Here is a 27409-nt window from a genome sequence, read left to right as displayed (position 1 = left end):
CAACAACTCTGCCATACATTATAGCTAATTTGCTCACAAAGCAACATCATTCTGAAAAATAACATCCAGTCAACAGCCAGTCAGGCTTAAATGAACTTGTTGATTCTAGCATTTGTTTAACTCCCACTTTTGGACTTTAACCATTAGACACAGCTTGTTGAATGTTCTATCTTGTGCTGTCTGAGAGTCTGACTGAGAAAGTAGTGTCAGGGTATAGTCACTACTTCAATGGGATAGGCAAAGGCAAAAAAAAAAAAAGAAATGGTTACCATAACCTCTTTAAAACCTAAGATGAAGGCAGTTGCTGAGAATACAATGGTCGATTTATCCAAACGCAGGTGATAAACTGCCAAAATAATAATAATTATGATAACCTTGATTTTGTTAATTGTACATTACAGCAAAAATTGTCCTCTGCATTTAACCCATCCCTTAGGGAGCAGTGGGCTGCCATTGTGCGGCGCCCAGGGAGTATTTAGGGGCTAAGGGTCTTGCTCAGGGACCTAGAGTGGCAGGCTGTGTTTCGAACTGGGGAACTTGCGACCTCTCCAGGATGCAAACGCCCTTCTCTCTAACCACTAGGCCACCACTCCCACAGGATCCATATGTGCAGCCCGTGCATAACCCATATGGGACCCACCTGGACATGGGGGGCAGTTCCATTGAACTCCATTGATCCACTGAAATTGTTGGAAAAATAACAAAAAATATTCTGAAGCCATGTGCAAATACCACAAAGAACATGAAGACCAAATTATTGAAATATCAAAATAGAAATATTGATCTGAAAATCTTTAATGTTCTTCAATTCTTTAATCTACGCTATATGATTTTCTTTAAAAAAATAAAATAATGCAGGGGCATTTTATACATTGTAGATATTCTAATTTTGATTTTTTACCATAATCATAAATTCGATTGATGGTATTTTTCATCTGCTTGCACAGACATATAAATGTAATTAAGTTTTTCAATTGAGGTATTTAATTTCTAATTATGATTAGGCCTATTTAATGGAAGAAAACACATTTCTAAAATACCTAAAACATAATTTGCCTAAAATATCTTCCTTTTAAAGAATTTACATTCCAATATAAGATATCAGTATTGGTAAAAAAACTAAATAAACCAACAAAAAAACAATAATAGCAATAAACTCGTATCTAACCCATATCCAAAATTGTACAAAAGCACTATAAAGTATTCATCCGCTTCAAAAAATAGTTCCCGATCAAAATCTTTTTTGATAAAATCAGCGTCATAATTCTGTATCTTCAGGATATGAGAGAGAGGTAGAGAGAGAAAGCGAAAAAGGGGGGAAAGTTCGCACATTAAACCTGCTTAAAATGGTTTGTGCCTGGGTAAATTGTGCTGGATGCTCACACGGACAACCCTGGCGGATGGATATTTTTAACAGAAGCAGCTTCAGCTCGAATTTTTCACTTTCCATCTTCCACAGTGAACTGAGATGTCCTTGCTAAGGTCAGACTAACTGTTAAAACTATGTTCAGAAGCTTTCCCCGTGTTAGAGTCCATAATGTCGTTGTTAATTTTACGTGTAAAATTGACTTATAATGTTTAGGAGGATTATGCGGTTTAAAGTTTAAAGTTAGCTAGCTGACTGAGCATACTTGACCTTGCCGGATAGCGGTAGTTAGCCCGGTAGAAGGCTCACGTTTGAAACCACCTAAAATAGAGCAGGCAGGAGATACATCCATGAAAGTCGAGGTGAGGCTGGAGTCTGATTTAAAAAAAAAAATCATTTATAGCTTTGCCTTTTAGCTTTGTGCTGTTTCCAATGCCTTCTGGATCAGCACTCTTCCTGACATCCTGCCGCCACTTTTTTTTTTTTTACTTCCTACACTGTGGCTAATATACAACATCTTGTGTTAAAATATGTGAATTTCTCTCCAATCTTCGGAATATTTGCGTGGTTCGTTTTTTAAACACTGTCGTGTTATCCACCTCCTAAAGAGTAACAGTACCGTCTTTTTTTAGTTCTGAGGCTTTTGCTCCTGGTCTTCAAAGCAAAATCAAGTGAAGGTATGCGGCCACTGGAAGCGTAGAGAATCTGAGAAATGCCCGCTTCTTATCATTGTCTGTGTGAAATGTGTAGCAATAAAACTGATTTGTTTTAGTAAGGAAGAAGAAAGTTTGACTGCCATTTTGGCGCCCAAAGCAGCCCGCCATGTTGTCTACGCTTTTGTCAGATCAGGTCCAGGTAGAGGATAGGTGTCCTGTATTAAATTGCCATTAAAGGACAGCCTCGTTATATAGATTGCTAGACTCCAAGTGCTCGCTCACCAAGTGTGCAGAATTCAGAAAGCGCTGCTATGGATATGGAACATAGGCGTCCAGTAGACATGTACCTTCAGGCACTAAATAGTGTCTGCAGAGCCAGAGGCTTCACGTTTAGCGCCTCTGGGCTGTACTTTCGGGTCTGGTCTCACCAGTTGATCTGTAGGCTCACGCTATGGGCTTCTACAGTAACCTCCCTGGTGAAAAATATTCAAAGTGGGGCTGAGCCCCCCTAAGCCAGTTTCAGCAACTATCCCAATATTTTACACAAATGGCAGGATTCCGGAGCACCTTGAAAAAGTAATTATTTCATGTCAGTATTAACCCTCTGTATCGCACTGAGTTTCTGGTTGATTTTCACCTAAAGATTCACGATTCTTTATTGTCATTGTATGACCATAATGAAATTGTGTTGAGACAAAGATACACATTTATTGCACAGACATAATTAAAAACACTTGCAGAACAGGGAGTGGCTGCTGCTCAGAGTTTTATGCTTGTGCCATTCTGTTTAGGACTCAGACTCACTCCAAACATGTTCAGCACTTGTATACTATGATCACCAATAATGTCAAACTATTAAAATCTTTGTTTCAGATCCAAACATGGATTACTGTTGTAGCCCGCGAACCAAACGGAGACGAATTAAAGCAAGAGTTGCAGAGCACTTGCTCATTTTGGAAAATTATGGTCTCAAAAATAGTGTGACTTCAAATCCAGCCCATGTCCCTGAAACAGAAAGCCAGGTTCATGTGGAAGAGTTGAATTTGCAGGCAACCCAATATGAAGATGACCAAGAATCTGATTGTGACATCCATTCCAGTCACAGCAATGAAGAAGTTGATTCTGACAGTTGTATCGAAGACACTGTGCCTTGCACTGATGTCAAAAAGAAGTTGGCTGATTGGGCAGCAAGTTGCAACATTTCACACAGTGCCCTTTCAGAAATATTACAAATTTTGGTGCAGTGCGGCTTGGATTTACCAAAAGATCCAAGGACTCTATTATCAACTTTAAAAACATGTGACGTCAAAGACATTGGAGATGGGTGTTATCATCATTTTGGGGTATCAAATGCTCTGATTTCGCTGCTATCACAACAACATCGACCTTCAGCTGAGACTCTGACTCTTCGTGTTAACATTGATGGATTGCCCCTGTTCCGAAGCTCTAAAATGCAGTTATGGCCTATTTTGGCCAAAGTCAAAGAAATTCCCGGATGTAATGTTATTATTATTGGTCTGTATGCAGGTTCTACAAAGCCCAATTCTGTAGAGGAATATCTTAAGGACTTCATCCAGGACCTGAAGCATATAACCCAGGAGGGTTTACAGTACAATGGAATGCATTACAATATTGCACTTCCAGATGCCTTCATATGTGATGCCCCAGCCCGTGCCTTCCTAAAATGTATCAAGGGTCATTCGGGTTACAGTTCCTGTGAACGCTGTACAGAGCATGGGGTTCACATGGACAACAGGGTTGTATTTCCTAATCTGGCCGCACCACTTAGAACAGATTTAGAGTTTCAAAATATGGCAGATGAAGAGCACCATCGTGGTGTTTCCCCCCTACAAGAGCTAGGCATAGGAATGGTGTCAAGCTTTGTTCTTGACTACATGCATTTAGTTTGCTTAGGAAACGTTCGAAAACTTGTGAGTCTGTGGATCAAAGGACCTTTACGTTGTCGGATTTCTGCAACCACCATCACAGTTATCTCCGGCCATTTGAAGCTAATTAGAGGACATCTCCCAAGAAATTTTGCTCGAAAGCCACGGTCACTTATGGAATACAGTCAGTGGAAGGCCACTGAATTCAGACAATTTTTGTTATACACTGTCCCTGTGGTTCTTAAAGGACGTTTACCTACAAGACTGTATAAGAACTTCATGTTGCTGTCTGTAGCAATAAGAATTCTACTCAGCCCAGCTTTGTGCATTGAATACTGTGATTATGCAGACAAACTGTTGAAATGTTATGTGACCAACTTTGAAAAAATTTATGGGACAGAGCACCTTGTGTACAACACACACTGTCTTATACATCTGGCTGATGATGCAAGAAGGTTTGGTCCCCTGGACAATATTTCATGTTTCCCTTTCGAAAATTATCTGGGCACATTAAAACAGCTGGTCAGAAGACCACAGTACCCTGTCCAACAAGTTGTACGGCGCTTAGGTGAAAAAACTAGCTGTCCTCCTCAGATCAAAAAAATGAGAAACAAGCCTCAGCCACCACATGTCTGTGGTCCAACTCTCTCAAACTATCCTCCTTGTGTACATTACAAAAAGTATATATATGAGGGAAACATAATTTCTTGCTCTCAAGGCAACAACTGTTTTGATGTTGGGGGAAAAGTTGCTGTTGTGAGAAACATTGTGGAGTTTGCATCAGGAGAAATGTATGCTGTGTGTCAGTTTTATGAGAGACAAGGATGCTTTTACAATTATCCTATAGATTTTTCTTGCCTGGGGGTCAGAAAAGTGACAAAACTATCTGAAAGACTTCATAGTGTGCCTGTGACTGACTTGACAAAAAAAGTTGTGCTGCTTCCTGGACATGATAAAAATGTGGCTTTTCCTCTGTTACATGGCTGCTGATTTACCTCATATGAACTTTGCAGCATGCCTCTCTTCAACATTGTGGAGTTCAGAGAGGAAGTGACAAATGAAGGAAGGGCTCTAATGGATATCATCCCATCGTGTTGGTTTACTGATGAGGACAAGACTGAGTGTTTTTGGCCAGTAGGCCTCAAACTTAATATCACCAAGGCAGTTAAACAGTGCCTAAGACCAGATGAGTCATGGAGGACTTGTACTTGGAGATGCAAGTAAGATAGCTGGTTTTGTTGTTTTTTTTGGAGGGGGGGTGTGTAAGTGTAACAACTTATCTTGAACCATGTGTTTTGTTTTTGTTGCTTGACAGACACATATGAAGATGCTCGACGCAAGCTTGCACGAGCAGAGGCTACATCTGATCTTCAAACAGACAACGATATTCCACAGAAGAGACAAAGAAGGTAAATGTACCTATCACAGAAAGCACTGGAACTAAATTTCTGTGCTTAAGAAACTATATTTTTAGAGGCTTATAAAATTTTATTGTCACGTTACAACCACAAACATAAATTTATTTTATTGGAATTTAATGTGAAAGACCAATACAAAGTGGTATACAATTGTGAAGTGGAAAGACAATTATACATGGTTCATGGATTTTTTTTTTGCAAAAAACTGAAAATGGCGGTGTGCAAAAGTATTCAGGCCCCCTGAGTCAATACTTTGTGGAGCCACCTTTTGCTGCCATTACAGTTGCAAGTCTTTAAGGTTATATCTCTCCCTGCTTTCCAAATCTAGTGACTGAAATTTTTGCCCATTCTTCTTTGCAAAACAGCTCAAGCTCAGTCAGATTAGATGGAGAGTGTTGGTGAACAGCAGTTTTCAGATCTTGCCAAATATCCTCTATTGGGTTTAGGTCTGGACTTTGACTGGGCCATTCTATCACATGAATATGTTTTGTTTTACACCATTCAATTGTAGTCCTGGCTTTATGTTTAGGCTCGTTGTCCTGCTGGAAAGTGAACCTCCGCCCCAGTCTTTTGCAGACTCCAACAGGGTTTCTTCCAAGATTGCCCTGTATGTGGCTCCAACCATCTTCCCATCAACTCTGACCACCTTCCCTGTCCCTCCTGAAGAGAAGCAGCCCCAGAGCATGATGCTGCCACCACCATATTTGACAGTGGGGATGGTGTGTTCAGCGTGATCTGCAGTGTTAGTTCTCCTCCACACATAGTGTTTTACATTTTGGCCAAAAAGCTAAATTTTGCTCTCGTCTGACCAAAGCACCTTCTTCCACATGTTTGCTGTGTCCCCCACATGGCTTCTGGCAAACGGGACTTCTTATGGTTTTCTTTTAACAATGTCTTTCTTCTTTCCACCACATTTGTGCAGTGCACGTCTAATAGTTGTCCTGTGGACAGATTCACCCACCTTAGCAGTAGATCTCTGCAGTTCGTCCAAAGTCACCATGGGCCTCTTGACTGCATCTCTGGTCCGTGCTCTCCTTCTTGTCTTGGTAGGTTTCCAGTTGTTCCATACTCTTTCCATTTCCAGATGATGGATTGAACAGTGCTCCGTGAGATGTTCAAAGCTTGGGAAATCTTTTCATAGCCTAAACCTGCTTTAAACTTCTCCATATCTTTATCCCTGACCTGTCTGGTGTGTTCCTTGGACTTCATGATGCTGTTTGCTCCCCAATATTCTCTTAACCAACTTCTGAGGCCGTCACGGAGTAGCTGTATTTGGACTGAGATTAGATGACATACAGGTGGGTTCTATTTAGTCATTAGCAATCATCAGGCAACTTCTGAAGGTAATTGTTTGCACTCAAATAAAGGGGGCTGAATACTTTTGCACACCGCACGTTTCAGTTTTTTATTTGTAAAAAAAAAATCATGTATAATTTTCTTTCCACTTCTCAACTCTATACCACTTTGTGTTGGTCTTTCAAATAAAATTCCAATAAAAGTTAATTATGTTTGTGGTTTTAATGTGGCAATATGTGGAAAAGTTCAAGGGGTATGAATACTTTTACAACCCACTGTAGGTTCATTAGCCCTGTTTATTTTTGGGAGTAGGAAGCTCCAGCTTTTTCAGCTGCAAGACTGAACCTGTTACCTAATAGGTTCATTTCGAGTTTTTAAGAATGGTACATATATACATACACGCAGGGTGGCATTACACTTGAACTTTAGTGAACATTAATGAGTCAGTAAATGCTTAAAAATAAAAAGCTTGCAAATCTTTGCATCATAGGCTACTGGCGTATAACTGCTAATTTAAGTTTCTTTGACACAATCAATTAACTATTATGCTTAGAAAATCACGGAGGTTATTCTTGAGACACTATGACTTTAAAATATTATGACGCACACAGATCAAAACACACATGCACAGGTCTTCACACGCACACACAAATAATTTTGCACCAATAATGGCCCCGTAGGCAATTAGTATTATTGTTTCAACAAATGGAAACAAAAACAGAAGGATGGAATGCTGGGTAATGCACAATCTTGTTCAAGTTATTTAATTAGCAATATATTATTGTCTGTAGACCTAGTGCTGTCTTTATAACATTTGAGCAACTTTTTTCTAACATGCTTTTTATCTGAAAATAGGCAAGTCCAGGCCCTTGAAACGAGTGAAGAGGACTCTGACACATGTTGCGATGATGAGCTGCCACCTTCTCCACCCCTTGATTTTAGCAGCAATTTAAAACCATATAAGAGCTGTAAGAGTAACCAGCCTTCATGCTTACCCAAGAAGCACCAGTAATCCATCTAATGACTATAATGCCACGGCGACTGTGAAGAGCCCGAGTGCCACGGCGACTCTAAGAAGCCCGAGTGCCACCCCGTCTCATCAAGCCTCATCATGCTCAAACACTGCCAGGAGCGTTGGAGAAGCCATGTTTATTAAACTGATAACTTTAATTGAGGGAGTGAAGGAAACACAGAAAGTGCATGGCAAAATGCTCAATACTTTGCTTAAGCAAAGAGAAGCTTCAGTGTTGATCGAACTGCCTCAGGGAGCAGTGTTTCCATTAACAACAGTTGATGATGTCCAGACCATGAATGAGAAGCTGTCAGACTCAGAGTTCATGTCAGGGGTTGTAAGTTCAAATCTTATTAGCTTTTTTTCTGCATTTGCACTTGCTTTTAGGATCTCTGTCAGTCACTTATTTAACAGCTGCTGGCTGCATGGATCATCAGTCAGAAGCGTCACATGTAGCATAACAGACCCATATATATTGCAGCGGTAAACGTTGCCAAAACAAATTGCTTAATGCTGCCATTGATAATGATGTTTCTGGCAACTAATTTCCCTGCCAGCTAGACCAAGTTTTTAATTAAGACTCGTCAACTAGTCTTGAAAGGGTGGGGGGTGAAGAGACACTCAGGGAACAAGTCCAAATTTAACAGTTTATCTTTTTATCCCAAGTGTACAAAACTGGTGAACAAATAAAATGAAATTTTCCCAGTTTGCCACTGAAATACAGAGTATTTACATATTTATTATTGTACAAAACACCAGTTATCAGTTCACTGTTAGTGTAACAAACAGCAGTGGTGTGCAATTAAATCTGCTTCAACTGAAGATACATTTTATGTTAATGGAAATAAACATGTCACCATGATCAGATGAAAGATGTGAACACAACTGTTGATAAAGCATAGCATGCCAGTGTTCTCGACGGTTTATTTCATTGGGAAAAAGTTGCTGTCAAGGCCCACTATGCTGTCATTCCACCAAAAGACATTTACTTTGAAAAACCTTAGTAAGTTGTTCGACGCAGAAATTCTAAATAAATTTTGCAATGAGTAAAATTTATTTAGAATTTGTGAATTTTTTTCACATGGAAAAATAATGAATGAAGACTCAATATGATTGATTGAAAATGATCCAAAAAGCGTTAAACACTTCTTACATTGTGCTGACAAGATTCACAAGTAATCTATGAAAGTTTAGAGATTAATTGGGATTTATAATTGTAATGTGTTGATGGTCCTCATTCTAAAATTTCGAGAAGGTAAATTTTTGCGAGCAATACCAGTGATCTCGTTTACCAGTAAATTATAAAAACATCTTTCAGTGTTTACTTTGGAGGAAATTAAATGAGGCTATTTTAGAGTTTAATCTAGAATTAAATCATAGCAAAAAATATTTCATAATGACGAATTCTAAAATACAAAATGGTAATAGTAGTAATCATCTAAGTGACAATGGACCTCTCTGTTTTTCACCATATATTCTTAGGTCATCATGGTTGGAGAAATAGGAGGTGCTTCGGTAGACGATGCCACCCGAAGAATGATGTCATATATAATGTCACCTGACCTGGCACTGGAATACAACCTCTGCGGGCATCATGGGAAGAGGCCTTTCAGGGAGCTTCGTCTTTTTGACCTCATTTATGGTAATTTCACAGACATTGGGACAGCACAATCACACTACCAAACAAAAACTCACTCTGCCAGATCACACAATTCAGACATTTCAATAGAATCCCAGATAGATGGGGTCAGCCATACTTTTGACCTAGTCTTGTTAACCATTATCTAGTTGCAGTATAACTAAAAAGATATTTTACCACAGTTTTAGAATTACTTAAACCTAGAAAGTTCAAAAATAGTTGGATAGGGTACCATAAACTGTTACTGTGACTTCAAATGGTAGTTATGGTATTCAATCTTATGATGCATGTCAAAAGTATCTTTTTTCATTAAAACCTACATGGAACTTTTCATGTAATGAATTCCATGCAGTTGCATTTTGTTTATTGCTCCATTTATTTAGGAGAAGAGATAATTTATTGGTCAAGTACAATATTTTCCAGACTATGAAGTCACTCCAGAGTATAAATTGCTTCAGTCAAAAAATGCACCAATGCAACATTTATTTTGAAATTTATTCCACAAAACAACTTAGAAATTCTAAGTTGACCCTTCCATTTATTTCCAGGAGCACTGAAGACGAACATCCTAACAAAGGACATCAACAAGAAGGATGCAGAGAAGGCTCTTTCAAAATGGTTCACTGGTGCTCGTGACAGAGGAGGGAAACGGGCGTTGCGAACACAGCGGGAGCTCACTAAACGGGGTGAAACACTGGCCCTTCAGTCCCAAGATCAAACACAAATCGAATACTGATTCTGCTAGTAAAAGTTTCATAACTCAGAGGATTCAGCCCATAACACGTTCACAGTTCAGTATTCAAACAGTAACATGGTATGGTTAGTTTTTATAGAGGAAACATTGGATATTAAACTTGTTTGTCTCATTTACAGCTGTGTATTGTATTTTTTATGTTGTAAATTAAGCAACATTTTAAAATGCAGTATTTTATATTTTTGCCAGTGTTTCATTTTAAGACTTGACTTTCATAGAGACCCACATGTAGAGCCATATGGGAAATTGTTGTCAAATCAACTTGGAAGCTGTTTTAAGGTCCTGTTGGTGCCCTCTTAAGGCTCAGTGAGATTTATTTTTCCCAGGCAGTAATATGGGGTCTATGTGGGTCTTAGACAAATTGCCCAGATAGGCACCATGTAAAGCCTGGGTAGATAATCTTGGGCCCCATACAAGATCCAGTGGGTCCATTTCTGCAGGCAGAGCTGAGGCCAACATGGGTCCCAAATGAATTGCCCAGAAAGGTCCCATGTTAAGCCCAGGTAGATCCCACATGAGGCCCACATGGGCAATACATGTGGGGCCTCCATGAAACCCACGGACAAACCCATTTGGGACCTATATTTGCAGCCTGTACTTAACCCATATGGGGCCCATCTGAACATGCTGGCTGGGCAGCAAAGAGACATCAGCGCACTTTGTCCCCCTCCTATCCCGATGAACACCAGCATGAGGTTGGCTTGTTGTAGAGGGGGTGATCTTATTCAGAAAGTGGCATCATGGGAAGTCTGCTGCTACCCCCCTTTCCTCAGTTGCTGGAAGTCAGTTAAATGCAATTTATTTTGAAAGTTCCAGAAAAGTGTGTACCGGAGTTTTAATGTTGAAATCCATGGCTGGGTCCCAACATCCCCCCTTTTAGTTCCAAAGAATGGGATGAAGTCCACAGTCTTTGGGGCTAAACATCCGTCCTCAGCCATGTGTAAAGAGTCACTGGTTTCCTGTAGGTAGGCAGAGTTCAACAGTTCATTTTGGTTCAGAGGTTAGTGTTTGGACAGGAGTGAGGCAGGCTTGGGCAGAGACTAACACTAATAAAATGTTTTAAAGAGGAAAAAACAAAAACAAAAGTCATGTAATAATCTTCACACCATAATAATACTGCTTTTAAACCTTAATTTCTGAAGTTCAAAACCATGAGAAAGGAAAAGATTAAAACAGAATATAGGGTGTTGGGAATTATTTACCATCTTCATACCTTGTTTGATAGATTTTACAGGGTTGATTCTGGACTGCAACAACTTGCCATGTCTTTTAGGAACACCGTTACCTCAGTTATAACGCACCTGCAGGTCATCTCAAACTCCTCCTTTGTGATGACATCTTTGGAGTGGCTCCACTCTTTACCACCAACCTTACAGTTTGATGTTGCACTGTGAAAAGGTGTTTGTCTTTTAACTGACTGCTTGTCTTTTGGCCACCCCCCTGGTTCTGTTGCATCACTTGGGGAGTTACTTTGCTCTTCTTCATAGGCCTGTTCTCTGTTTGAATGTATAACACTCTAACTTTGCCTTTTCCTGCTCTGTCTGAACGGACACGTGTTTCCCACACAAGCTGAGCATATCTACGAATCTCTTGCATGGAGAGATTCTCTCTTATGTAATGCATGGTCACATCATACTACACGCTTACGTGGAGGTTGTGAAGAAACAAAGACTTGAAAGTGTGGTCTTCTTCAAGACCTGGAGCATAACATCCCTGAAAATAAGCTGTCTTTAAATGGTGGAAATATTCTCTGGGTAGTTCATACTGTTTTGCAAAACTGTCAAAGCATTAATAGTGGCAGCGGCTTCATCTCTGTAAACATAGTTTACTCATTAGCTGTCACTAATTTTCCTCTAATTCCTCAGTTGCTGGAAGTCAGTTAAATGCAATTTATTTTGAAAGTTCCAGAAAAGTGTGTACCGGAGTTTTAATGTTGAAATCCATGGCTGGGTCCCAACACTTGATTTGAGTTTTGTTTAGGGTCTTGCCTCTGGTTGTTATTGTTTATGCTCTTTAGGTGGTGTGTTACAAGTTAGTTTCTTTTAATATAGTTTCTTCTGTTTCTGTTTATGGTGTATTTTAGTTGTGACATAGCTGTAAGACATTTCCTTAGGTAAGATTGTGTCCTTGTATTTCTGCTTAAGTTCCAGTCATGTTTTCATTTCACTCTCTGTCACTAGTGTGGTTTTCGTCCGGGCCGTGGACCAGCTCTATACCCTCTACAGGGTACTCGAGGGTTCATGGGAGTTTGCCCGACCGGTCCACATGTGTTTTGTGGACCTGAAAAAGGCATTTGACTGTGTCCCTTGTGGTGCCCTGTTGGGGGTGCTCCAGGAGTACGGAGTCGTAGCCATTAACAAACACAGGTGGAATGAATAATCAGCCTCCTTGTTTTCTCCTCCACCATACTATATAAATACTGATCAGTTTTTTCACTCCTTGTGGGTGAATACTGTTTTACTATGCCAAACATGTCCATGTCTATGTCTGCTTCTGTTCATACCTGCTTCTGCCACTTCAAGCCTGGCTGTAAGTTTTCACTTTTTATTATGAAAAGCCTTCTACTCACCGCGCTGCTTCCTGCCTGTCGGCCTTCCATCCAAAAACTACATCCTGACTTCTGGCTGTGAGGTACAGGAGCAGCAGTATTATTTCGTGTGGCTGTTTTGTTGCATGACAACGTCACAAAATAGATGGCATCATGAGAAAAGAACATTATGTGAATATGTTAAAGAACCATCTCAAAACATCAGCCATGAAGTTAAATGGGTCTTTATGCGGTCATGAATAATGACCATAAAAACAAATTGGTTTAAGGACAGCAGAGTCAATGTTTTGCAGTGGCCATAACAAAGCCCTCACATAAAAAAAACGTGGGTAGAGCTGAAAAGGTGTATGAGCAAGACTACAAGCCTACAAACTTGACCCAGCTACACTAGGTCAGGATAAACGGGCCAAAATTCCAGCAAACCTGTGGAATGATACGCAAAATGCTTGACCCAGGTCATACAGGTTAAAGGTTTAGAGTGAATTTATAGGTGAACTTCTGAATATGAAGTAATTTGAAAATTCTCTAAATATTTCTCATTGTCTTTATTCAGACATTTAACAAATAACTTTATTGTAATCTTAAATTACCCGAAGCAGGAAAAAGTCTGATTTAATGTCATGCAGTGAGGAAAAAAGAAAGGTTATATGTCCTTTTTTATATAGTCAATGTACACAGGGTTTCACATGGTACACACTACTCATATTCGTACTCGTCGTCTTCCACTTCATCAGGGTCCGGATCGTGGGGGCAGCAGAGTCAGTAGAGACACCGAGACGTCCTTCTCCCTAGAAACCTCCTCCTGGGAGTCCAAGATGTTCCCAGGCCAGCCGAGAGACATAGTCCCTCCAGCGTGTCCTGGGCCGTCCCCTGGGCCTCCTCCTGGAGGGACATGCCTGGAACACCTCCCGAGGGAGGCGTCCAGGAGGCATCCAGTATAGATGCCCGAGCCACCTTAACTGGCTCCTTTCGATGTGGAGGAGCAGCGGCTCTACGGAAGAAGCTCATTTCAGCCGCTTGTATCTGGGATCTCGTTTTTTCGGTCATGACCAGAAGTTCATGGACATACAGTAAAGACCAAAACTTTGGACACACCTTCTCATTCAAAGAAATTTCTTTATTTTCATGACTATGAATATTGTAGCTTCACACTGAAGGCATCAAAACTATGAATTAACACATGTGGAATTATATACTGAACAAAAAGTTTGAAACAACTGAAAATATGTCTTATATTCTAGGTTCTTCAAAGTAGCCACCTTTTGCTTTGATTACTGCTCCGCACACTCTTGGCATTCTGTTGATGAGCTTCAAGAGGTAGTCACCTGAAATGGTTTTCACTTCACAGGTGTGCCCTGTCAGGTTTAATAAGTGGGATTTCAAGCCTTATAACCATCAGTTGTGTTGTGCAGGAGGTGGATACAGTACACAGCTGATAGTCCTACTGAATAGACTGTTAGAATTTGTATTATGGCAAGAAAAATGCAGCTAAGTAAAGAAAAATGAGTGGCCATCATTACTTTAAGAAATGAAGGTCAGTCAGTCTGAACAATTGGGAAACTTTGAAAGTGCCCCCAAGTGCCGTCGCAAAAACCATCAAGTGCTACAAAGAAACTGGCTCACATGAGGACCGCCCCAGGAAAGAAAGACCAAGAGTCACCTCTGCTGCGGATGATAAGTTCATCCGAGTCACCAGCCTCAGAAATCGCAGGTTAACAGCAGCTCAGATTAGAGAACAGGTCAATGTCACACAGAGTTCTAGCAGCAGACACATCTCTAGAACAACTGTTAAGAGGAGACTGTGTGAATCAGGCCTTCATGGTAAAATAGCTGCTAGGAAACCACTGCTGAGGACAGGCAACAAGCAGAAGAGACTTGTTTGGGCTAAAGAACACAAGGAATGGACATTAGACCAGTGGAAATCTGTGCTTTGGTCTGATGAGTCCAAGTTTGAGATCTTTGGTTCCAACCACCGTGTCTTTCTGCGGCGCAGAAGAGGTGAACGGATGGACTCTACATGCCTGGTTCCCACCGTGAAGCATGGAGGAGGAGGTGTGATGGTGTGGGGGTGCTTTGCTGGTGACACTGTTGGGGATTTATTCAAAATTGAAGGCATACTGAACCAGCATGGCTACCACAGCATCTTGCAGCGGCATGTTATTCCATTCGGTTTACGTTTAGTTGGACCATCATTTATTTTTCAACAGGACAATGACCTCAAACACACCTCCAGGCTGTGTAAGGGCTATTTGACCAAGAAGGAGAGTGATGCGCCAGATGACCTGGCCTCCACAGTCACCGGACCTGAACCCAGTCAAGATGGTTTGGGGTGAGCTGGACCGCAGAGTGAAGCCAAAAGGGCCAACAAGTGCTAAGCATCTCTGGGAACTCTTTCAAGACTGTTGGAAAACCATTTCAGGTGACTACCTCTTGAAGCTCATCAACAGAATACCAGGAGTGTGCAGAGCAGTAATCAAAGCAAAAGGTGGCTACTTGGAAGAACCTAGAATATAAGACATATTTTCAGTTGTTTCACACATTTTTGTTCAGTATATAATTCCACATGTGTTAATTCATAGTTTTGATGCCTTCAGTGTGAAGCTACAATATTCATAGTCATGAAAATAAAGAATCTCTTTGAATGAGAAGGTGTGTACAAACTTTTAGTCTGTACTGGTGGTGAAGGTAGGAATGTAGACTGACCGGTAAATCGAGAGCTTCGTTTTTCGGCTCAGCTCTCTCTACACCACAAGAGACCAGCACAGCGTCCCCATTACTGCGGCAGCTGCACCGATACGTCTGTCCATCTCCCGCTCCATTCTCCCCTCTGTCATGAACAAAACCCCAAGCTACTTCAAGTGCTCCATATGAAGCAGGAACTCCCCTCCAACCTGAAGAGGACAAACGGAGGAGGAGCTGATCCTCATCCCAGTCGCTTCACACTACGAACCGCCCCAGCGGGTTGAGAGGCCAGCAGGACCACATCATCTGCCAAAAGTAGAGACGAAATCAACTGGTCCCCAAACCCAACCCCCTCCGGGTCTTGGCTGCGCCTAGAAATCCTGTCCATAAAAGTTATGAACAGGACTTGTGACAAAGGGCAGCCATGCAGGAGTCCAACATGCACCAGGAACAGGACCGACTTAGTGCCGGCAATGCGGACCAAACTCCTGCTCCACTTGTACAGGGACCGGATAGCCCCTAATAAAGGGCCTCCGACTCCGTACTCCTGGAGCACCCCCAACAGGGCTCCACAAGGGACACAGTCAAATGCCTTCTTCAGGTCCACAAAACACATGTGGACTGGTTGGGCAAACTCCCATGAACCCTCAAGTACCCCATAGAGGGTATAGAGCTGGTCCGGTGTTCCACGGCCCGGACGAAAACCACACTGCTCCTCCTGAAGCCGGGGTTCAACTATCGGCCGGACTCTCCTCTCCCATACTCTGGCGTAGGCCTTACCAGGGAGGCATTATATAAATAAGGTTTAATAAACATTTGCCCATAGGACACTGTGGTTTTGATAAGATTATCTGTAGTTAAGTAAAATTTACAACTGAGGAAAAAAAGCTATCAAAAATATTTGTTAACTGACAGTTTCCAGATAAGACATTTTCTGTCCTTGCCCTCCTCTCGGTCAGCATGGCCTAGATAGGTATGTCACATGATGTTAAACAAAGTGTTTTTCACATCCACAAGCTGATTACATGGCAGTTTTTGTCCACTGAAGAAAAACCTGAGTTAGTTAAACATTAGTCAGGCATTAGGAGTGACCCATTTTATCCAAGCAATAAAACTTGTATGCACATCACCTATGGAGACATCTCCTCATTTCACTTTCACCCACTTCCTCCTTTACTGGAGCACCTGAGACTCCAGGAGTGACTGAGACAACCTGACAGAGAATATGTGAAGTACACAGCTCCTGTGTTCTTGTCTTATTGGCTTTGATGGCAGCAAAGGTTAGACTGGCATGCATGAGGCTGAAGAGCAGTGGTTTGTTAACACAGGAACAGTCTTATCTCTTATCTGTAGACAATTTAAATCTTATCAGTCCTACATAGATAAGACTTGATTAGATGTCTAAGTGTCCACCTGCAGCCATGGTTTTATATTTCTATATGCATACATATCGGCAGCAACCACAGTGATCCAAAGAATTGAAAGCAAATTAGTTCATGAAGTAGGTTACGGGTCAAAGCTTATAAATAGCAAATATGAAACTAGACATCATTATTAACTGAAATTTGACAGCTAACTTGAATTTTAATCATCACATTAGTTCCCATTCAAACATATTTGCAGGATTAATGCTAAAAGGTTCAGATCAGTAGTTTTCTAATCTTCAAAATGCAAAAAATGTCAGAGAGGAAAAATAAGTTCAGTTGCCTGCTTTAATGACTGCACTCTTCACTGAATGAATACTAACAAGATCAATTGAGAAACAACATGACTTTACTATAAAGTAAGGAGTTACTCCAACTTCATTTGAGAGACTGTATGTTCTGATCCATCACTACCTCTTTACTTATGTCATGGTAAGTTTTGTTGAATTAGTTATTTACAGCAGTGACAGCTTTGGACAGTTCTCCCCAAACAGCACATTTAACAAAGAAACATCCAGTTGCCAGGAAACGTTTTAACAAAGGCTGTGACCCCAGTGCTCATTCTGCTCTTCATTTAGCCGCCTTTTGCTGTAACTTTGCTGACATCTAGTGGTTAAACTTGATCAGAACATTTAAAAACACAAGGGGAAAAAAGAACAGCTTCTTTTGGATTTATTTTAGGTGGGAGAAACACATTTTAAACATTATAAAGGAATTAACTAACAACCTTAGCAACTTAACACAATATATTTTTATTCTGGGATGCGGATGTGAAATAGCTCTGTTTAAAGTGTTTTCATTTAGCCATTTTTTAATATTACTTCTTCATTTAATCACATTACTGTAATTGCTTGATTTTCATTTTTGGAATATTGAGAATAGCTCATACAAATAAAGGAATTCTGTGCTTTTTAAGACTTTAAAATTGTTTCTCTACATTTACATGAGAATTATCCAAGTAATAATAATAACAATAATAATAACATTTTATTTAGAGGTGCCTTTAAGGAGACTCAAGAAAACTGTACAGCTAAAAGCAAACATACAATAAGATAAGACAAAAGAATAATAATATTGACAGATGTACACCAGCATAAGTTCAGACGAATGGGCTAATATAAATAGATGGGGTTTCAGACCAGCTTTGAACAGTGAGAGAGAAATAAGTCTTCCTAGATTTAAATTCAATACTGAAAAGCATTCTCTAAAAGCAAATTGACTTAAACGATAAACTTTTTATGCCAGTTTCTGCTCATGAATCTTTTTTTTTTTTTAAGTTAAAACATCAATAATTTAAATTAGTTGAGTTGGATACCTTTTTGGTACATTCATTTATTGGTATCATAGAGACACTCACCCAATGACTAAGGGACTGTTGTCATGTGATCACACATATATACAGTTGTGTGTCATCAGCATGTAGTTATGATAAGACTTATTGTAATACTTTGTATAATCTGAGCAATAAAAAGCATTTTGTTGTTAAATAAAAGTGGCCAGAGAATGGAGCCTTGAGGAGCCCCGCATCAGATCTTTTTACACTTAGATTTAGAATTACTAAATAACACGAAGTTGTCTAACTTTGCCAAAATAGATTTAAACCATGTGGCACAGTCCCAGGGGATAAAACCTGCCTTCCCAATGTGTCAATCAGTATGTTATGATAAACTGTGACAAAAGCACCATGTATATCCAGAAACACTAAGACAGCAGTTTGGATTCCTTACTTTAAAGAGGCATGCCATAAATTAAAATGAATAGGTCTTCAACCATATATGTCATGAGATGCTAAGCAGTAAGCCTACCAACTTCCTGCAGTCAAACATTAGGACAACATGTCCTATCTGGGGACTATCTAGAGACTCAACAAAACAGTCTTGTCTTCTCATTGGTCAGTTCGATTGGCAACTGTCCAATCAGTTTGTCTCAGAGATTTGCTCCTGTAAATCAAGAGACATGCAGAGTTGCATTAAGCTTTATATCTAGATTTTTCCTTTTTATATGTAATGACATTTTCACATCGTCATGAGATCAAATTATTTTCCACAGTTGGAAAAAAACTTATTTTTTTCACATTAAAAGCTGGATTTACATGTGCAATACAGTTTTGGGCCAGATTTCTGCTCATAAGCAAAAGCATGTCTTATATTTTTATAGTCTTTTTCTGTCAGTGTTTATCTCCATTCTTCTCTGCCTTGACATCTACCAGTAAAAGAAGCAATGCCCTGGCTGGACGGCAGGTGTGCTCTTAGCACTGCAGCATAAAAGCCACTGCAGTGTTCCTGTTTCTATGTGTGCCAGAGAGAGTTTAGTGTGTGTGTGTGTGAGCACTGTGTCAGTGGATGGGACAGCTGGGCTCAGAAACCGCTGCTCCTGCCACTCTGTCGGAGGAGAGGGTGGGTGGGGGGTACAGGCAAGGCTGGAGGAGAGGATGGAAACAGAGAAAGAGGGAGGGAAAGAGCCCAGGCCCAAATAAAGCTATGGGGGTAGAACTGGGCTGGGTCCCCCTCTGCTTTAAATACGCTGGCCACCTGCAGGTTCGGGTTTGGTGGTTGGGGCTCGGCACCGGCGACCACCACAGCTGCTGCAGCCTTCCTCAGGAGAGTCTCATCATCAGTGTTCTGGGCATCCAAGATGCCTCGGGTGGACGCAGACCTCAAGCTGGACTTCAAGGATGTCCTGTTCAGACCCAAAAGGAGCAGCCTGAAGAGCCGCTCGGAGGTTGGTGCTGTTAGTTACAGGCAGTTAGATGATGTATAGCAGCTTTCTCAGCAGATCATACATGACAGTAAGCAGAAATACAGACTCCTCTAATTATTTTAACATCATGGCTGAAGTAAAAGAATTAAAATATTTATTTAGCCTGAATGAGGAATGACCTTTATTAACCCCATAATCCTGACAGGTTGCCTAATTAAATCTGAGCTTTCTCATTTTAAAACTAGTATTGTTCCTCCATTCCCCCGATTTTCTTTTGTTATTGTAAGCTATAAAGTGTGCATTTCCTTTCTTCTGTGAATGTCGTAATGTAATAGGGAGGTGACCTTCTTACAGGTGACAACAAAGAAGGTTAGCCTTTTCAGGGAAAGAAGAACACGTTTGCTACAAAAAAAGAACAAGAATAGGCAAACCAGTGGAGCAAAAAAAGAACATTTGTCAATTTTAATTTGATTTTTAGATTTTAAAACTGGAAAAACTTCTTTTGTATTAGAGCGTCTATAGTAGCAGAACATCCTGTTCCTGTTTGTTTAACCCTATAACTTCCGCAGCTGATGATGCATCACCAGATCTGGGTCTGGATCTGACCGAAGCTGCTTGGACTGGGTCGGTGTCAGTAGACTGGGAACAGAAAGCAGCAGGAGGTGGGAGCTGGTATCTGAGAGGTGGAAAACAACACGAAGCACAGAACGCTTCTTAGAAACGCTGTTTATAAATAGAACTGTGTGTGTGTTACAGACGAGACCAGAGCACATACCTTATGACAAATAGATATGAGTGTACTATAACAAACATGGAGGACAAGATGAAGGAAGACATGAACTCCTGCCCTCTGAAATGAAGGAATTTGGTGTCTGTGACTTTATAGAGCTTGATTGGAGTCATCTCTTCTTTACTTTAATGAAGCTTATTTGCCTTCCTAATGGAACTTGCCCTTCTTAGAGCCCCCATCCATGTTATATGAGGGATTGACGTGTTAAGTGGCACTCTCCACCTTCACCAAAAACAAATTTATATAGGGGTGTCTCTTATAGCAACAAATGAGGCAATTCATTCTGAGAGAAAGCTGTTCCATCTCCCAAGCAGCAACATCTGGAAAAGATTGTATGCAATGGCAACTCCTAGAAGAAGCTCATTCAGCTTATCATTAAACAGTTAAGTCCAATAGATTTAACTGTTTTATGTTTCACAAAATTACCTAGTTTTCCAAATAAAAATTTCCAGAGTTCTTAGTTATTTTCAGCAAATTTATACATTATACATTTAAAAGTTCACTATGAATTTATGGATGGACGGAGGACGGACCATTAAGGCATAAACCTTCCTAAACTCAAGGGAATAATAAGTGTTGCGATGACACATAACAGAAAACTTGGCAAACGACCTGCTTAAATTCCACCTTTGTGCACCTAATTGTTAGCAGCCTGCAGCAAAGATACCATTTAAATGTTTCTTTAGTTCAGTTAAAAAAGATACAACAAAAGAACACAGTCTGAAAGACATAAATAAATATTTTAAAACCAACAAGAAGATCACTAAACAAGCTGAAGCCTTGACAGAAAGTCGATAATCAGCAGAAGAATGATGAATCTCTAAGGTCTTAAATCAAATCTTTGATGGATTTTTTTTTTTCAGTTATTATTAATGTCCAGTAGAAAGTGTTTAAGGCTCCTAACTTTTTTTTCAGTTGTATGCTGGTCCACTTTCCTACTTTCCAGATAACACAATGCACAGCATTATCAGATACAATGACTGGATAGAAAAGCAGCCAAAATACAAAGAAAATAAATCCTGAGCAATGATCAGTCAAGACCACATAACAACATCACAAGAACATCTGGCTCCTTGGAAGCAAAGAAAAAAAAATAAAGGACTGTCTAAAACTTTAAACCCATTCTAGATCCATTTACAGTTCAAGTTTCACCTGTTTAAAAATAACTCCAGTGAATCCATGTATGATGCCTGGATATTTTACACTGAAGGAAGAAAGATCAGTGAGTCAGCTTGTGCTCAGAGTCAGAAATGTTTTATTTGCTGCGTTGAAAAAGATGACTTTCATGCACTGGAAGCACTTACGGAACCTTCTTTATGCCAGGATGAGAAAAGGGCCAATTTCACTCTGACAGTTAGGACACACTTAGTTTCTTGGCTTGAGTAGTTTTAAGTAATAAATATCCTACCTCTAGATACCAAAAGCCTTTGGTACTGAGCAATGAGAGAGAAACAACCATTGAAATGCCTCTAATCACTGGTAACATATTGTAAAAACTGTTTACAAAAAGTAGTTTAACTTAGCCTTTATTTTATTGGTCATCACTTCACAGACAGTAGCTTTAGAAGCCAACAGGTGCATCTAAATGATTTAGTGCATCAATATTACAGCCAGGCAGACCAGGAAGTTTGCTAATCTTTAAGGTTATGATGGGAATCTCCAAATGTTCTGTCAATTTTTGGATAAAGATTATGCTCCTTGTTAACTTAAGGTGGATCTTCAAAGGACCTTCACATTCCGCAACTCCAAGCAGACCTACACCGGCATCCCCATCATCGCAGCCAACATGGACACCACCGGGACGTTTGAGATGGCACAAGTTCTCAGTAAAGTGAGTTTTTCCTGTCTTTTGTTACTCATGTGGTAAAGAGCCATAGTTTCTGTATAACTCAGCTGATACTGTATGTATATATGTTGTATATATTCGTCCCCCCCCCCCCCCCCCCAGTTTGAGTAGTTTTGGTCCTTCTCTGTCCTTCTAGCACACCCTCTTCACAGCCATCCATAAACACTACTCTGTTGAAGACTGGAAACACTTTTCTGCTGACCATCCAGAATGCTTAGAGGTAATATCACCACCGTTCACTTCAAATTAATAAAAGTATGAACATACACATTCTTACAACACCTTGCACCTTTTCACATTTTTTCATTTTACAACCGCAGACTTCGATATATTATACTGGAATTTCCAATCATAGACCAACACAACAAACTACATAATTGTAAAGAAAAGTGATCCATGGGTTTTATTGTTTTTACAATTTAAAAACCAGAAAATTGTGGCATGAATTCCTGTTCTAAATAAGATTCAGCCTAACCAACTAAGTTTGCGAAGCTTTGTCTCATTGTTTCTGTGAATGCTTTAGGAGTTTGTTAGAGACGATTAGTGAACAAAAAGCATCAGTGAGATCAAGAAACACAACAGACAGCTCAGGGAGAAAGTTGTAGAGACGTTTAAAAGCAAGGCTACCTCAACTGCAGACCTATCAAGTTATGGCTGTCCACCTGAACTGACAGGCCAGGTAAGGAGAGCAATAATCAGAGAGGCAGCCAAGAGACAAATGGTCACTCTGGAAGAGCTGCAGGCACCCATGGCTCAAGGGGGAAAATCTGTCAAGTATAATTAGGGACATCTAATCTGAACTTTATTGAGGAATAGCAAGAAAAAAAAAAACATTGTTGAAAGAAAGCCATTCGAAGTCCAGCCACCAATATAGGGGAAACAGCAAATATATGGAAGAAGGTGCTCTGGTCAGATTAGACCAAAATTTAACTTTCCCTACGTGCTATGTATGTAGGTAAAATATCACTCCACACCACCCAAAACACACTCATTTAAAAGTGAAACATGGTGATAGCAGCATCATGTTGTGGGGATGCTTTTCTTCAGCAGGAACAAGAAAGCTGGTCAGAGCTGATAAAGCTTGAAGATTGATTGAGCCAAATAAAGGTGGTCATTGGAAGAAAACTGGTTGGAGGCTAAATAAAAAAGTTGATGCTAGGGCAGTGGTTCACCATCAATGACCCCAAACACCCAGCCAGAGCTAAAATGTAATAGTTTAGACCACAGCATGTTTATGTGTTAGAAGTCAAAGTCCAGACCTAAATCTCATTGAGAGCCTGTGACTTAAAAATAGACGTCAATAAGTGCTTTGTATCCAATGTGTCTGGGCTTGTGCTATTTTGTTATAAAGAACAGACCAACATTTTACTCGGTGTATATGCAATGTTGGAGGAGATATATCCTAAAAGATAGGTAATGCAGCTAATGGTAATGCCTCTACTATGTATTGAATAAAGTCAGCCGAGTACAAACACACGCCACAATTTTCTGATTTTTATTTGTACAAATTTGAAAGCCATGTATTATTGTCCTTCTCCTGCACTGCTTTGCGTTGGTCTACCACAGAAACTCCTAATACACTGAAGACTATGTTTTATTTTACTATATTTTCTGTCCACACAGAATGTAGCTGCTAGCTCAGGGAGCAGCAATGCAGATTTGGAGAAGCTGTGTGCCATCGTGGAGGCCGTCCCTGCTCTCAAATACATCTGCCTGGATGTGGCCAACGGATACTCTGAGTACTTTGTGGAGTTTGTCAAGAAAGTGAGAGAAAAGTTCCCCAAACACACCATCATGGTAAGAAACTGGGCCCACCCTTCAATGGCGGTTTACCCCCCTGACATTTCACATATGGTTAATCCTACAGTGCTTTTTAATGTTAACATTTCAGGCTGGAAACGTAGTAACAGGGGAGATGGTGGAGGAGCTCATACTCTCTGGTGCTGACATAATCAAAGTGGGTATCGGACCAGGTAGGTGGATACAATCTTTTGAGTGTGCATGGTTTCGTAAGAAAACAGAACATCTGTTCGCCATTTTACATAGTTGTTTGCTTATGCACAATATGTTATGAATAAAAACTAACAAATTGTTTGAAAATGTAGTGTAGCAAATACACTGATTCTACACAGCAGGTTTCTGTAGCAACTTCACTTTAACACAGATAGAGATTAGAGAAAGATAACCATCTCTAATACAGCAGTAATGATGTTTTTTACAGGTTCTGTGTGCACAACAAGGATCAAGACAGGAGTGGGTTATCCACAGCTGAGCGCTGTCATAGAGTGTGCAGACTCAGCCCACGGACTCAAAGGACACATCATCTCTGTGAGGACATTTTGCATGTATGATTGTGAAAGGGCTGAAAGACAGTAGTAACTCAGCTATAAGCTGTGTGGGAATGTGAGAGGACTCGCTGTCTGAATTAAAATCCATTCAGGATTTGAATAATCCCAATAAATACTGAAATCAAACTGTGACAGTGGTGGATGCAAGCCTTGTTTAAGGTTGTACAAAACATTTTTCTGCAAATAAAAAAGACAAGCACAAGAGTTTGATAATAGAAATGTGTACCGTAGAAGAAGATTTATTTTATTTTTCAAATCTTCCTGAATGTTAACCTTTCAGGAATATTCAAATGTTTGAAAATGTGGTCAGGTTCATGTTAGGCAACAAAAGAACTGTGTTGAGATTGAATTTTGATGTTCTGCTTTGAAAGTGTGTACTTAATTGGGCTAGGGAGACTGTTTTGGTTTCTATGAGCAAGTTTTAACTGTGTTTGTAGGTCAAGCTACTTTTGGATTCCTATTAACAAATTTTAGTTCTTACACAGACTGGAAAAAATATACATTTTAGTAATTTTCCAGGTCCATAAAAGCATGGAAAAAGAAATTATATTTTTAAAAATAAAAAAATTGATTATCTTTCCTGTCCTCTCATCAATCCATTCATGATATCCCTTGCAGACAGCAGAGGGCAGCCTCAGTCAACCAAGTTAGAAAAAAAAATCATTCTTGGTCCATAAAACTGATACATTGATGGGATTATTCATTGTTTAGGATGGGGGCTGCAGTTGTCCAGGAGATGTAGCAAAGGCCTTTGGTGAGTAAATATGCTTCCGTTTCTGTGTATTCACCATGTTCTTCGCCTATAACAACATGTTCTGGTTTTACCTCCTCTCTTCAGGCGCTGGCGCTGACTTTGTCATGATGGGAGGAATGCTGGCAGGTCACGACGAGTGCACTGGGGAAATCATTGAGAAGAACGGCAAGAAGTACAAACTCTTCTATGGAATGAGCTCCGACACAGCCATGAAGAAATATGTGGGTGGAGTTGCAGAGTACAGGTGAGGGACAGGAATCATAGATGCATAACGAAGTGATATTACTGCTGCACCAAATCTGCTTTGGAGATGTACAGTTCTTTGTAGAGTGACTGCTATATAATAAATTTACATATTTCATGTTTCATGATACCGACATCATACCGTTGCTTCTAGTTTGTCTTCTTTTTCTTGGCTTTTAGGGCATCTGAGGGGCGGACAGTGGAGGTTCCTTACAGAGGGGATGTAGAAAATACCATCCGTGATGTCCTGGGTGGACTCCGCTCCACGTGCACTTATGTGGGAGCAGCCAAACTTAAGGAGCTCAGCCGGAGAACCACCTTCATCCGAGTCACGCAACAATCCAGCCAAATGTTCACTTAGGGAGGGGAATCTCCTTCTCAAACAGATACAACAAACACTATGGCTCCATCATGCTATTGTGCATGTCTATGCAAAGTGTCAGACTGCTGTGTGCCATAAAAACCCTGTTTGGATCAGGGTGTGTGCTGTTAGAAATCTTCAAACCCTGCAGGTTCTATACACATGCATTATTCTTCTAACTCTCAAAACAAAAGCACATGCTTACTGACTCAGTAACATTATGTAATTAGGCATGTAATATGATGGGAATGTGCAAATTTAATGCTCCAATGACAACCTGCTAGATAACTGCATCCTGGCTTATGGGAATTAAATAAAGAGCCATATCACTGAGTGTGAATGTGGTCCTAATTCCATCTTTCAGCAACTGTTTAATTCCATTTTGATATTTCCGCATTCACAGCAAATCACTAATTACCTGAACACGAGCTGTATTACTTACAACTCATGTAAATGAACTTTTCAGGAGGAGGGTAGCACCATTCTGGGACGTTTTTTCCGATTTGTGATGAATTAGTAAATTTAAAATGCAAGATCCAGAAAGTCAAACCTTTAATTCTCGTTGGAGGAATCATGTGGCAATAAACTCCATGCAGAAACCTCTGTTAATTTGTTCTGTGTTGTTTATTACTGTTAAAAGTTGAAAAGGAAATCCGAAACTACCCATACCCATCCGACTTATTTGTATTTTGTCCCACAACTGATACAAATGTGTCCTTTTGGAATTTTTATGTGATAGACCCACACAGGGCAATGAATGTGAATTAAAAGGAAAAAAAAAAGATTTTCACAACTTTTAACAAATAAAAATTTAGAGTGTGGTTTCCATTGGTTTAGAAAAAAATAGGTTCACCTGCATGTTTTTTTCATCTAAGTACAAATCCTACTGTTCTATGAAGGTCCCAGAGGTTTGTTAAAGAACCTTAATGAACAAACAGCACTGTGAAGGCCAAGGTACACAGCAGATATGTCTGTGATAGAGTTGTGGCAAAGTTTATAGCAGGGTGCCACTTTGAAACAGCATCTTAAAATGTTGACATGAATGGCAAAAACCCCGACCTGCCGAGACATGGCAGATCACATGTATTGACAGGTCGGGTAAGGAGAACATCAATCAGAGAAGCAGCCAAGAGCACCATGGTGACACTGAAGAAGCTGCAGAGATCCACAGCTCAGGTAGCAGAATGTGTTCATAGAACAGCTATTAATTGTCCACAAACTTGACCTTTATGGAAGAGTGGGAAAGTGAAATCATTGTTCAGAGAAAGTCACAAAATGTCCCGTTTGCAGTTTCAAAAAAGCTATGTAGGGGCAGAGCAAACATGTGGAAGAATGTGCTCAGGTATGGTGAAACCAAAAGAGCATTCTTTGGTGGGTATATGCAAAACTGCACATAACCCTGAACACACTATTCCTACCATGTAACATGGTGGTCGAAGCATAATGCCGTAGTGATGCTGGGCAGAGTGAATGGGAAGATCGATGGAGCTAAATAGGGCGATCCTGGAAGAAAACCTGTCAGAAGCTGCAAAAGATTACACGACCAGATGTGTCTGTGTGTGTGCGTGCGTATGTGGTGGTGTGGGCATTTTGTTCCCAGGACACAGACGGACTTAGCTATGATTCTGATATGATATGTGAGGGAAAAATCAGAGATACAAATTGGCAGAGAAAAAAAAAAACTGT

The 27409-nt window shown here is 40.2% G+C and overlaps 2 protein-coding genes across 5 annotated transcripts; both read left to right on the top strand.

The window, feature by feature from the left end:
- Positions 1–1411: 1411 nt before the first annotated feature.
- Positions 1412–10058, top strand: LOC124879668. Of its 4 annotated transcripts, none has more exons than XM_047384373.1 (6): positions 1412–1482; positions 4922–5128; positions 5224–5317; positions 7478–7971; positions 9117–9276; positions 9822–10058. In XM_047384373.1, the coding sequence occupies exons 4-6, from the start codon at positions 7768–7770 to the stop codon at positions 10007–10009; spliced, it is 552 nt and encodes a 183-aa protein (XP_047240329.1). In that variant the 5' UTR covers positions 1412–1482; positions 4922–5128; positions 5224–5317; positions 7478–7767; the 3' UTR covers positions 10010–10058. The 4 variants fall into 4 exon arrangements, 2 of the variants coding, with proteins under 2 accessions (XP_047240329.1, XP_047240330.1); XM_047384374.1 differs by lacking the exon at positions 1412–1482 and adding an exon at positions 1513–1728; XR_007041078.1 differs by lacking the exon at positions 1412–1482 and having other exon boundaries at positions 3368–5128.
- A 9023-nt stretch (positions 10059–19081) lies between these two features.
- Positions 19082–26326, top strand: gmpr (guanosine monophosphate reductase). Its single transcript, XM_047384375.1, has 9 exons — positions 19082–19402; positions 21883–22002; positions 22154–22237; positions 23641–23814; positions 23909–23990; positions 24239–24345; positions 25077–25119; positions 25204–25363; positions 25543–26326. Exons 1-9 carry the CDS (start codon positions 19316–19318, stop codon positions 25721–25723), a joined length of 1038 nt encoding a protein of 345 aa, XP_047240331.1. The 5' UTR covers positions 19082–19315; the 3' UTR covers positions 25724–26326.
- Positions 26327–27409: the final 1083 nt, after the last annotated feature.

This window comes from Girardinichthys multiradiatus, chromosome 13 (assembly GCF_021462225.1).
Source record: "Girardinichthys multiradiatus isolate DD_20200921_A chromosome 13, DD_fGirMul_XY1, whole genome shotgun sequence".
Classification (NCBI taxonomy): Eukaryota; Metazoa; Chordata; class Actinopteri; order Cyprinodontiformes; family Goodeidae; genus Girardinichthys; species Girardinichthys multiradiatus.
This window is presented reverse-complemented; position numbering and strand designations above follow the sequence as displayed.